At 45.7% G+C, this 14,052-nt stretch overlaps 1 protein-coding gene across 1 annotated transcript in view; it reads right to left on the bottom strand.

The window, feature by feature from the left end:
* LOC306737552 (septin-9-like) overlaps nt 1-9,177 on the bottom strand; it is a 49,369-nt gene extending 40,192 nt beyond the window's left edge. The window contains exons 1-2 of the mRNA XM_079219287.1: nt 9,086-9,177; nt 392-1,081 (exon numbers count right to left, since the gene is read on the bottom strand). Coding sequence (XP_079075413.1) covers nt 392-1,081; nt 9,086-9,152 — 757 coding nt within the window. The 5' untranslated portion in view covers nt 9,153-9,177. The remainder of the gene's footprint in view (nt 1-391; nt 1,082-9,085) is intronic.
* Nucleotides 9,178-14,052: the final 4,875 nt, after the last annotated feature.

Genomic DNA, 14,052 nt, shown 5'->3' with positions numbered 1-14,052 from the left:
AGGACCGAAACGGAGAAAGTGCAGCAAAGATCAATGGCTGTGGAGCAGTTTTTCTCTCAGTATCTTTTTGTTTATGTCACGCATGAGGATACATGTGCCCTTGGCACGATGCCCATACCCGCCCGTTGTTTCGCATTATTTCCCTGATCAACATGTGGCGGAAATTCGCCAAGATACACGGCATTGCTACTGAGTGGACATAGATGGAAACAACTGTGAATATAAAACGCTTTTCACATGTTCTATGAGGAAGGAAATGCATTCAATGCGTTTGCTCAAGCTCAAGGACACACAGCATCTTTGAACAAGTACTCAAAAAAGGACAGTATTTCAGTGTGAGGATATGACTGGAAGGAGTAGGGGTCGGTATGTTATGACGAAACAGACTTACTGTCAGGGTTGGGAGATTTACGTCCATGACTAGGCGAGGAGCAGCGGAAGGTGGTAACGATGGTGTTGTGGTGAGGGTTCGGGTGGTGCGGATGGTGCACTGGTAGGTGGTGGCCATTGTTTTCTGGGGGGGCCCTGGTGATGCTGATATCGGGTTTACGTACATCTCCGGGATTAGGAGGCTCAAACTTGCGAGCGTGATTCTGCTCAGGGGTCCGGCTGGTGCCGTTGTTGTTGAAGTTGCCCTCATTGCGGCGGATCACCGGGGAATCGGCCGTCGTCTTGGCGAAAGTGACCTCCCTCTTGTGGCTCATCTCGGGGGTCTTGGAGTGGCCCAGGACTTCGGGGCGCTTCAGGGCGCTGTTGGCCGCATAGCGCGCGGAAGAGGGGCTGGTGACGTTATCCACCTGCCTGCTGGAGGAAGAGGAGATGTCGATGGAGAGTTCGGAGCGCCGCGACACCGGCTCGGGGGTCTTGGAGCCCCCTCCGCCCATGATGGAGCGGGGTTGGGTGAAGTTGAGGTTGTTGTTGTTGGTGGGGGCCGGGGCCGGGGCGGCGGTGCCCAGGTCACGGTAGTAGATGCTGGTGGGAGACATGGCGTTGCGGAGAGGGGAGTTGGTCGTCCGACGGGAGCCGGGAGACAAGTGGGATGAGGTGTCGACATCCTCCACCTCAAAGGACCTCTTCAGGGCTGCATGTGAGGGACAAACACAACACAGTCACGGGGAGAGTCGACCGCTGGAAACAAACGAGTTGATTAACCGACAGAAAATGAATCAGCAACTATTCTGATCATTTGTTTATCATGTGAGTCATTTTTAAACAGACAACTCCAAACATTCTCTGGTTCCAGCTACTCTGCTTCTCTGTCTTTTATATTGTTACGCATTGAATATCTTTGGGTTTTAAGCCATACACTGATTAATCACAACAAATAATGGCCAATGAAAAGAATTGTTAATTGTTGCTTCGACTAAATATTTTTTTGTTTTTACATGTAAATGTCCTCCATGCAAGTATTAGAAGTAAAAGTACTAGTTCTGTTGAAAAATACCCTGTGCAACAGCTATATTATTATTATGAGGAAATGATATATTATTGCATTACTAGTTTGTTAAGAAGATCTTAGGTGGAACTGCCAGACTTGTGAATCATGGCAAGGGCCCCCAAAAAGACACTATAGCTGCCAAATATATTTCGGGGATTAAAACAATATATACTGTATATATCCACTAGTGCACAAAACCGAACACTTTTTTTCTTCTGTCATTATACAACATAAAAAGCCAACAAAACTTGCTAGCCATCGTTAACTGACATGTTCAGAGAGTTATTCTGCCTCCTCCTGCGTTCCGCCCACTTAAATACGTCACCATGTTACCACGTAAATGGGAACAATATCATAAAACATTCATCAAAAAGGTTGTACCAATTAACTGAGGAGTAAACAAAGTGAATTTCTTTCTGAAACTCATTATGAACAGTATCAAAGTACTGTAGTACAGCGCCTGAGGTTTGAGGGCGGAGTTATGAGGCAATTTTGTTTGGCAACACAAAGGACACAGCATGCACCAGCCATTAGGCCGTACTTATCTGACTTCATTACATCCCCCTCACCAGCAGCAGGTCTTTCAATATACTAGTCGCCTTCATGTTAAGTTGATTCATGTGTTGTTATGTCATGACACGCGTGTGTGTGTGTCTGTGTGTCTAAAATTCACAGGTTTTTCCACACAGAGCCATTTGAAGTGCTTCACGACATGTTAGAACGCACACAATCAGCCAAGCATTGTTCCCTGCCAAGTGTTTTGGCAAAAAGTCTCCTTGTTTATGAGCAACACGAGCACAGAGATAGAGGCACATCCTTCCCCTCGGTTAGTTAAAAAATAACTGCTCGATGCAGATATGGGATCACCCCTGGGAAGAGTGCACTGGCTCAAAGTCAACTTGAATTTGACTCCCATCGTGGAGTTGCTGTGCCAAGCGAATGGCCAGGAGCTGGTCTCATAATGACACACTAGTTGGGCCGGCCCCGCTCACGCACACCCTTAAGAGCATCTCCTGCTTCCTGCAACCCGGAACGCAGAGCTGATTATTTGATCTGCTTGCGGCTTGCGGGCGTCTGCGTGTGCACGCGTCTTTATGTAACTATATGTAGTTTTGTTCAAAGTGCTCGTAAAAAATGTAAACAAGTAAAAAAACGAGCAAGTGTGTGTCACGGGAATGTATTTGTGTATATTTTTAAGAGACTACGCCCACAAGGAGGAGACCCGGGGGCCCCACTGGACTCTGTATAAAACTCTGTCAGGGGATACACACACACACACACACACACACACACACACACACACAGCTAATATAATTTACTGCTATAAGCTGCTTCGATCAAACACAACGGACATTTGATACAATTTGCCCCCGAACAAAAATTCCGGCTGGAGCCAAAGTATTATTCTGTTTTCGTGTTAGTCGGACACACCAAGGACATTCTTGTTCACTGCGGGAATAAACGGATCTGCTCTCACGTCTTGGAGTTTCTGGTGATTTGTGTTACAAATCGCCTTAACCCCTCCACTACTCCCCGCGCACCCTTTACTTAAAGCGCGGTTACCTTTCATCTTTAGGAATTCTTGCACTATAGGAGGCTGTTGCTGAGGCCGTAAGGCTAGCTTTACATGGAGAAGTACCTACATATGTGTGGAACACAGATGACCCGCACTAGGCACACAAAAAAGGTTCTATGTGTCAGAAACCCCCTTGAACATCATTTTCTCACACTCCCATCATGTATTTTCTGCGATAAAATGTTATGTTTTCCAGTAAGGCACCAGCTTTAACATCCAACCCTTTGATAGAGATACACATAAAAAAAAAAGATACACAATAAACTCGCAATTTGTAAGCTGGGGCCCGAACCCACATTGACATTGGACTGTGTACCGCTGCTTTCCTCGGCCTCGTGCTTTACGATCGCTGAGCGGGAGTCCAAGGCCGCGGTCACTTTCAACTCCGGCCAGAGAATAAGTCGCGTCTACCCGAATTGGTCTGCAGATTTCATAAGGGAGCTGAGAGGCTGCGAAGCGCCCTTCAAGGCTGCATTGTGTAACGAGCGAGGCGCTCATTCTGGCCTCCATTGAGAGCCGAAACACTTTTGTATCACCCGCGCGCAAGCTAACGTCTCCTGACACTTGCTGTAGACTTGTGATACATTGTGGCAGAGCTGTGAGAACTAGAGCTAAACATGGGAAGGATATCAGGATCCGTACTCACACACGTTTGCCCAAATAAGACGGCTGAACCCAGACGCTGTTTTGCCAGTGACCTGTTAAGTGATCTTAGATTAGTATTTCTGTTCTTGGCTGCTTTGTGATTATATGGCCACAGGCTCGGGACCACAGCACAGGACTTGAGTGCTTTCCTCTCAAGCTTGTTTGTATTTAGAGACCGTGCAGCCAAGTGTGCATGATTTAAGAGCAGAGATGAATTTGAATCTTTCTGTGCTTTCATGTTGTGTGGGAATATAGAGAAATGGAGGGGGGACTTCAAGCCATCTCTCACTCAGATGATCGCTCAACCCTCCATGTTTTTAAGGATCACGCTTCTTTCCATCTCTTGGGTCTTTCTTCTTCATGTCTTTTATACCTCCATCCAGGATATTCTTAGCATGAATATCATAAGTACATAGAATCACGGAGCATTAGGAGGAAGAAGGAAGGAGCGTGGTACTGACAGACGGATGAAGGAGTATCGTTCCCAGTGAAACAGCATTCCCAGACTATGAGCTGGAAGCGAGAGGTCAAGTCCACCTCGGAGGAACCTCATTAACAGGAGCCTCATCTCCCCCTTACGTCCCACCGCTACCTATCACCGCCCAGTGTCCGCTATCTCACGCCGTCCCGTGTGGGGAAGATAATGCAGCACCGGCCAATGTAGCAAAGGGTTATTTGGCGCAACAAAAACAAAGATGGAGGCAGCTGTACACTCGCTTTGGTTCATGGTCCTTCGTCCTATAATGCGGCCCAGGTGTGAGGCTCGGCTGCCTCTTTATCATCGGTGTCATCACTTTTCTCTCAAGGACGTCCCGGCTGACGAGCGCAAAACATTCAGTATCATCTCAGCCCAGATGCGCTGAGAGGAGATAGTCGAGGGAGGAAAACAAACAGAGAGACAGGAGGGAGAGGAGGAAAAAGAGACTGGAGATAGAGAGGCAACTAGGTTGCACGGTGAGAAATGGCGAGGTAAAAACGGGACTGAGAAAAGTCAACAAGGATTAGTTATAATAGTATAGAATAATAGTATTCTGGTCTCAGGGTCAGAACTAACACTAGTGCAGTTTGTTACTTTGTTATATTTGACCAAATACCTTTTACACACGTCATGTATTTGGAAAATATTTAGAATATACATTTGTTTCTGAGAGGGGAAAGCATGTGGACTTGACCAGACAGACCCATGCACTGTTATGTCATCGAAACATCTGGAACAGTCTGACAAGCTAAAAAAAACAACTTAAGATCAGGCCAACGCAAAGTTATATTGCACAACGACATTACGATATTGAAAATCATAACCCAAATCATTCATCCTATACAATGATGTCAATGTTAAAAAACATCTGTGAAATAATGAGCTACTGCAAGGCTTTTAATGTGAAACACATGCACACTGTGTCAACTTTTCATTAACATTATAAAACATAATTCTTTTAATAAAGGTCTTTCTAAAAAATGAAATCCGGGATCTCTTTTCTGTCTACTTCACACCTGTAAACACACATCATTTAACCTCATTACTTTGTTAGAAGGTGAACTCTGCACATACAGTAACAACATGAAACCCACTGCACCAGGAATTAAATCAATAAAATATGTACTGTACTGGACACAGCCTTGAACTCCTAATCGGTCTGGTAATTCTAGCCTCAGGCAATAAATCAAGAAATCAAGACATTTACTCTGTCAAACACGGTTTACATAAACCAGTGTATGCACAGGGCAGTTTATCAGATGTCAGTAGCCACAGGATACAAGTCAATGTGGTCAAACCAGGAAAAACATCCTATTTGACAAGACAAGGCCAAACAACGAGCGCAATAATTCCACACTACGGTATTTTTGCTTGGTCAGACCGAACCTTAATGCTACACAATGTCAAACACACGTTTCCCTTTGCTGCCCACTCGTGGTGTTGGGTTTACTAATGCCGACCGGCAGCGGTGCAGCTCACCGCTTCAGATTTACTGCGTGGTTCCCTGCTGGTCTGGCCGACACCCTGTGCCCGGCACAAAGGAATTCTGGGAGTGGGTGTTGGACGTGTTTGGCGAAGAGGGGAAACGTGTGATGGAAGAGGTGAAGTTGGTGCTGGTCAAAATCTTTTCTTCAGTTATGCGAAAGCTCCAGGAGGATCTGAATCCTAATCAGGAGCAAGAGGCAATTTCACCCCTGATTGAGGATTTCTGCACACACACACACACACACACACACACACACACACACACACACACACACACACACACACACGGGCTGCACTCAGCCCAGGGTGCCCTTGCAAAATAGATGGCGGACGGGGGGAGAATGCCAGCTGAAAGGGCAGGCTTGTATCCTGCCTGTACATCTGGTCAGTTAGTCAGTGTGTGTGTGTGTGTGTGTGTGTGTGTGTGTGTGTGTGTGTGTGTGTGTGTGTGTGTGTGACACACAGTCTGTACAAATCCAACCGGCCTGACACAGTCATACCAGCGATGCTGTACATGCTTTGTCTGGTTTAAAATACATCTTGGAACAAACAGGACCACTGAGGCCTGTTAGGAAACGGTTGTATTTACGAACAAAAGCCCCACAAACCTCCTTAATAACACACCGGTCCTTCTGCCAAGTTCACAAGTTGTACCACACACACGCACACATCTTCCATTTCAATGCTCATTTCCTGTCTGTGTCCAAGTGCCACAACAACGTGGCACCTTAAGGCAGATAATCAGTGAAAAATATCTTGGATTGGACTCAAGGCTCAGTTTAGGTTGGCAACCATAGCAGGAGCCCGTGCACGACTCGACAAAGTCTCAGTGCATACACAAATGTGGCCTTTTTCTGGGCTTAGTCTCTGGTGACTCACTCGTTCAGATACATTTTCTACCTTTTACAAAATCATAATATTGTTTCAGTGTGTAGTTGTTATGGTGGTTTCTATCATTCCTTTTCCATAATAGTCCCACACACGAGTCTATCCAAGAGGCATTATTACATCTTAAGCACCAATTACATTGACTCTCCCTCTCTGTGCCCATTTCCTCCTCAGCGTGCGATGCGGTGTACTGGAAAACATAATGATCTGGGATGAAATGGGGATTTACTCCGTCAAGTGTTTGCCTTGCACCTCTCCATCGCTGTTTCTGCTCCGAATGGGAGCACTGGATTGGTGCGTAATCACCAGTATAATCTACTGGTGGGGTAGATTATAGTGGTCACTATTAGGGACTGGATACAGCAGGTGCTTTCTGTGTGTAGATCGTATACGTACTGAATGCTGTCTTGGGCACTACATTATAAGAGAAGATATGTTGAGGAACCTGGTGTTGACCTTTCTCTAACCAACATTTGGATTTATTGCCTTTCTATGTTACTCTGAATAAGCGAGTTCACATACATTCTGAACAAATAATAATAATAGTAATAACCCATTTGCACAGGATATGACAATGCCTGGCCGCCACTGACTGAGATACACTCTTAGAAATAAGGATTCCAAAGCAAGAAGAGCTGAGCTTCAACCCAAAACCTTGTACTTCTGAAGAACCCTTTCTAGAGGAACACTTTTTCAAGGGTTCTTTGTGAGACTACGGGTTCCATTAAGAACTCTTCATCCAACAACCCCTTGTTGAGTTCTTGTTGAAAGCAAAAGATCCTCCCAGCCACAACCACAAAAACTGTGATTTTGTGAACCATGATTGTTTTGGGAGCACATCAGTACCGGCCCTTTAAGGCTACTACTGAACTTGGTTCCCACTGTCCCAGGCTTACCTGTTAAAACACAACTATATGGCTAGGGTAGAGAAAGATCTATAGGATACAGAAGGGAATTCAAAAGGGTTCTAAATGAAATGCTTGGGATATAAAAGGGTTCTCGGGATGAACCCCCTGGGTGAGTTCTTGTAAGCACCCTTTCAAGATGGAAAGTTTCTGACTTAAAATGTCAGAGGATTCTGGGTGGGACCATTACATTAAGATGAGTTCTCTGTAGAACTAAAGGGGTTTCTGTGGGAAACCTTTCACAGGTTGTTTTATGTATAACCAGCAGTGGCGGGCCGTGGGTTTTAGACCAAGGCCTTCAATGACGTGTGTCCACATCAGGTGCGGACTGGGGAAGAGAGTCCCGAGAGTGTATTGAACACGGCGCGTTCAATACAGACTCTCATGTGTGGACAGCAGACGCTCACTCTACTATACGGCCGATTTCTTTGGACTATTACGGCCATGGAGGGAGGTCACACGATGTGGACCGACCCGCGGAGCTATTTTAACCGTATAAGCATCAAGCCCCCCGCGCCTATTTTCGAAAAACGTTTCCTTAATTATCTCCGCAACCACATGGTTGTTTAATTTCATCTAAATTGCTATTGCGAGGCCCGATAAGCGACCACGTGAGGAGATCGGGAACTAAGATTTTACATCGACATAGCCACATTAATAGTTTAAATTAATATTGGAATAGTCAGGCCAGTTCACCAGTTCATAGTGAAGTGCAGGTGAAGCAGGTAAGACCAGATGATCTCAGTAACAAGAGATCTCTGTTCTGTGTAGAATTTGTTCTTCAGGCCATATCTCAGCTACTGAAACTGTCACATTAAAAACAATCTGAACCCCTTTTACTGATCATCATAATCGCATGAAAGAGTAGAGTCTCAAACTAAATAAGACATGCATACTTACGTTCAATTATTAGGGTTTTTCAATTACATTTTGTAGCATTTAAAAACCCAGCCAGATTTATTTCGGCTTATCGAAACTTTGCATGTCAGTAAAACATGAGACAGAGATGACGGCCACGCAGATGAATTCACTGAATAGTCAACTGATTATTAAATGCATCAACCAGGTTGTTTGACAGATGATGTGCTCCCTGAACTGCTAAGTGTGGCCTCAAGAGTACTTCCAGTAATCGGGACACCGATGACGATTTAGACTTTTTCTGATGTCCATGACATCCCACAGTGAGCACCGGACCAGCTGGGGGGACGCAGTTTGACCGGAGGAGGAACAGGAAGGAAGAGGGGAAGGAAGAGGAAGAGGAGGACAAAGGGAATCAATGCCAGCTCCACACCGGCTTAGCCAACAAAAGAGAGACACAGTTGTGAATGTTGTACATGGAGGTGAGACAGATGTTAGCTCTTAACGCTGAGGCTTCCACTGTCTCCCTCGTAGTGCTTTCTGCTGAAGGCTTTCCGGTGCTGGAATAGTTTGGTGTCAGTGCTGTGTGTGTGTTTCTATTATTGACGTAACTTGGGTATAATCAATAGCAGACTAAAGGCTACAGGGACTTGGCTAGCGTCTGCTCAGCACCCTGTTTTTAACTGTAACAAGCACACATGCGTAGTGCGACACAGGGACACACACAAAGTCTGGCAGATGTTGCCGCTCTCTATAAACTCACAACAATAACATAAAAAAAGTGGAAGAAAAGCAGAGAACAAACTACAAACCTTCGAAATCAGAAATAATCCCCTCCAAGTGTGGATTGACTCCAGAATCGGACATCTTTTCAGGCATTAAAATTTCACAAAAACCTTCAACGTTCAAGTGGGCTCCCTCTTATTGCTGAAGAAATTCCAAAACAGAGTGAATGAGAAAGAGAGTCCGGGCTCACAACTCTCTGGAAAAGGAGAAAACTTATTTTCTCTGACTGCCCACTAACTTTGCTATAATGCTGCATTCAGACTTCAGAGAGTGCGAAAAAAAGGCAAGCCTCCTCCCTTCTCCTCCCCTCCCTGCAGCTAGAAACACACTCCCCCTTCTCCCTCGTGTCCTGTGTGTGTGTGTGTGTGTGTGTGTGTGTGTGTGTGTGTGTGTGTGTGTGTGTCCCAGCACGCTCACACATGCACGCGCAGGCATTCACGCAGACAACAAACCCCGTCATCCCCCTTTTCTTTCGACCTAAGTGGCTCTCGGGTCTGATTTCAGACGGTGAAAGTGGACAATATGTCACACAGTCGCTTCAGCCGAGCTAACCTGCAATCAGACCGGATCCTCCAGTACAGCTGTGGCTCTTCAAACTGGCCCTCAGGAGGGAGGCCCCCGTCTCACTCTGTCACAGCCGCAGTGGGACTACAGTTTAAGTGAGAGTTTGAGGCTTCAGCTTTTCGAGTAAACAACCTCCATAAAGCGGCTGACATGTTAATTAAAGTGCAGTCACTTCTGCGGGAGCTGCGGAAAAAAAACTAAACCTGAGAGACTTTCTGGAGAAAGTTGACGTTAGGGAAGTATACGACAGCGCCTCGGGGCAATCAGAGGGTTGATTCGTGCTCCGACCCGCCCCCTCGGTGATGTCGCATTATCAGGAGGATCATGGGAATTGGAGCTTGGTGGACACAGCTCACCAGCAAGTCTTGCACACACTTCTTCTTCTTTCTCCTGAGGGGGGCGTCGACAGGCCAGCGCTTGATGTGCCGGGTATGGTGACCCCTCTTGTCCTTGGAGCTGCAGTGGCCAATTTAGTGTTCTTCGACGGACAATGTTGATAAAAGTGCTGACATGTCAAAGTTGCTATTTGCATCTATTTAACCGCATCCACTGTCTCCCTGTGGGACGTGCTGCAGGGTTTCTTGTCCGTGGATCTCCCACAGGAACAAGCAGTGATGCTATCGCTGTAACTACTGATTGGTCATGAGTGAGCGGCGTTTCACAGCTTCCTGTTTGGAGCCAGACGTGACTGCGGATGAGATTTGTGATGAATTGTCCCTGATTCCCCGTCTGCTATACCATTCGCACACTAATGGTGAAGGTCATACGAGTGAATAGAAGCTGGTCCACAATCAGCCCTCGAAGGAAACGTAAAACTAAAGTGAGGGCCACAGGAAGCTCACGTTAAGTATTTCACTCTTGGTGAACGCATATATGGTGCAGCACCAGTGCCTGGCGCTTTTACAGCCATGTGAGCAGTCGGGAAATATCCCCCTTGAATGAAAAGCTCCATTCTAAGGGGCACTAACGCGATGCCAAGCCCACCCAGCGGCCCCTAACCCTAACACCCGAGAGGTCGATGCTAACAGAGAATAACACTGTGGGTTTACGCTGCAGTCTGGTTATTTCATACAACAAACGCCACAAAGGCGTCTTAGGAGAAGGAACAGAGTGCGGCGCGCACACGCTCAATATTTGCATTCATTCTATCCTAAATGTATCAATCATAGGACTTTACTGGGTAGACTATCTGTCCCCTGAGACGCTTGCTGTCCTCTGCTGTGCAATTAAGCTCTGAGTGCATGTTGTACGAGTGCACATGCTACGCATCACACACCCTGACAGCTGTGTGTGGGCTTTTATACCTAATGAGTCTGCATGCGTGTTTACAGTGCACCTCGACAAGTGTGTGAAAATACATACGCGCATGTGAGTTGGTGTGCCTTCAGTTTCACATAATGTATCAGCCGTTCTCATTTCCCAGGGCCCCCAGTGTCTGATACAGAGGCATAATGCATCCACGAGCATTTGTATGACACGCAACAGGCTTTCAAGTACAATGTAAACCCATCTGTGTCATCATTAGAGGCTGAGAGGAAATGCTCCGGCAGTGTGACAACGCTCTCCAAAAAAAGTTGCGTTAGTGATGTTGCTTTACTTAGTTTATGTAGTTATTTTAAGACCAACCACAAGCCTTAACCTAACTAAATGTATATACATATATATTGTGCCATAGGTACAAAGTGTGTGGCTTCTCTGCGCCCGTGCAGGCTGGAAACCATATGCCACAAGCCTGTGTAGTACTCAATTAGACCAAAACACACACCTCGCCCACCTCCCTGTGTATTTATCTAAACATGTCTACACACTGGTGGGCCGCTGGCTGCGAGGCAAAGCTGAGCGACAGAATGGGGAAAAGGCTCCAAAACAACATCTGGAGAAGCGTGTGCACGTGTGTGTGTTTGCACTGTAAGTAGCATTACTTGTGCGCGTGCATGTGCACATGTGGTTACTTGACTGCGGGTGCATTTGTGTGTCTCGGTTCCCCTTAAATAGCAGCGTAAACACAGAGGCCTTTGCATAGGGGGACACATCTGCCTCACCAAAATGGTTCAGCCTCATATCACGGAGGTGTGCTTGTTTTCGACCTCGTTAGCAGTGTGTAATCTACTAGCGAATACTCAAGCTGTTGTTTCCAATGTGATTTCATGTTTCCATCAACGAGGTCGTCAGATTCGGTGATTCACGATGACACATCTTTGTGGGGTTTATTGTTCACTTCGCAGCTTGTTAAATTCTTTTCTTTCCATTTTCACCGTGTAAATCGCTCCGACGTTGTTCAATGCGTCACTGCGATTGCTATTTATTGTTTATTGCACGTATTACTTTGCTCTAGTATGTTGATATGAAGTTCACACAGGAGACATTGCTGTGTACCTAGGGTTCTAGTCTTTGTTGCTCGGTCAGTTTTTCGACAAACAGGAATCCAGCACAACCACAAACATTTCTTGGCAGGAAGTTGCACAAAACCAACCTCTCTATTTAAATGTTGCTTGTTTGCCCAAAATGCGCTCATGTGTTGCGGTTTCAGTGTTTCTTTAAATGACATCTTTTGTAGGTGATCAGTTTGACCTACATATCTAAGAAGGAGGAAAGAAAGTACACCTCTGTGTGTTAGTGGGGTGAACTAATGTATTGTAGCAGAGCCCAAATAATACGCTGTCACTGCAGAAATATTGCGCAATTAAACGGGGCGGTGGAACCGCTGCAGAAATGCAAAGAAAGAATAAAGGAACATTACAAGCAATATATAGTTTGATGGCAGAACAATGAGACTGAGGGTAGTTCATTGAGAGTAGCACATAAGGCCTTACTTAATCTCAATTTAATCTTTGCCACTGCTCACATACATGCTTTTATTAATACGACAGTTCTTTGGAAAAACTATTACCCTCTCCTTTTTCATAGTAAGCTCTTTAAATTGGCCTAATAGCTGTGTGGACAACTTACATTGGCAGCAATATCGCTGCAGTGGTTTAAATCTTGGATTTGACTTGCTGTGCTGGGAATTGTCATCCTCAGCGCCGACGTCATGTACAGGGATCTGTGGAGTCTGGGATATCGTGGTGCAAGCAAACACCCGAGAGTCAGATTCATCTGTATACTCTGAGACATGAAGGTGCTACATTTAACCATATAGGGTTCTTTGACTTTGGACAATTGGTCCTCATTGGAGAACTATTCATGGTTTCTGGTTAAACATTTTCTAAAGGTTTCACATGGAACCCTTTCAGAGGGTTCTACCTGAAAAATAACAGCTTGAAGGGTTATACCGAGAACAATCTGTGCAAGGTTCCACCCAGCACCTCCTTTGAGGGCGTTCTACAGAGAACACTTTCCACCTTCTATGCTATCAAGAACCCACCCAAGGGATTCATCTTGAACTACAATCATGGTTCTCCATCACAGATGATGGGTGGGGAACCTCAACCCTTCTGAAGGACCTGTTTGGAACCCTTAGTTCTAAGAGTGATGCAACGGCACACCTGCAGAGCAGTGTCACTGTGAAGATTAGCGCTTGCACATTTGGTTTCCTGTCTGTTTGAACGTGAGAGGTGATACATGTAGAGATGAAGCTCTTCACACATATCCAAAAAAAACAGTCACATTAAAGATGGTGGGTGAATGCTGGCCAGATAACAGTATTCTATGTCCAAACAATGCATCTTTTGCATGAAATTCAGTAAATGCGCCTCGGAAATGCATTCATCAAACATCTATACGGCGATAATACCATAATAATGAACATAAACAAGTGGCTGTATGTTTTTAACCACGAGTGACTTTTTAACTGCAATGATTATGCCTGTGTCCTCGTGTTTTATTGTATTGTGTTGTATTTTATATATTGTTGTATTTGTGTGTTTTTTTTGCTATATGGACCTATGAGTCTGAAACAAAAAGGAATATATAAATGTGTCTTGAGGCATGAAAAGTATTTGTTTGTGTGCAGGAAATGCAAGTTCCCACACTCAGCTGGCCTCTGTAGAGTGTTTGACACTTACTGAATTCCCCTCTGCACCTTGCTGCATGTAAACAATCACCTGAAAGAGCCTTCGCTGAGGAAGTATTTCTGTGACACCACCCATGGCTTGACCCGCGCCTCCATCATGTTGATTCATTTCAGCCGTCACAAATCCTCCCTTGGGCGGACTGAAGGTGCAGTCAGAGCCCTGAACTCCCCGTCGCTGGCGGTTTTCACGGTCGCCCTCACTTATCATTATGAAACAGTAATCTGAGGAACAATATGAGGTGAGATACGGGGTGGGTGGTGGGAGGAGGACTACGGGGCGTTCACTCATAAAGGATATCCTGCGCACTTAATTTATGGAACATGGTGAGCTGGGTGATTTCCTTGAGTCCCTTTAACCCGGGTTTGTGTTAGTGGGTGGGGATCCGAGCACGTGTGTTTTAGGGTGAGGGCTTGCAG

This window comes from Taurulus bubalis, assembly GCF_910589615.1.
Source record: "Taurulus bubalis genome assembly, chromosome: 6".
NCBI lineage: Eukaryota > Metazoa > Chordata > Actinopteri > Perciformes > Cottidae > Taurulus > Taurulus bubalis.
Note: the sequence above shows the minus strand (reverse complement) of the source record. Positions and strands in the feature narration are given on the sequence as shown.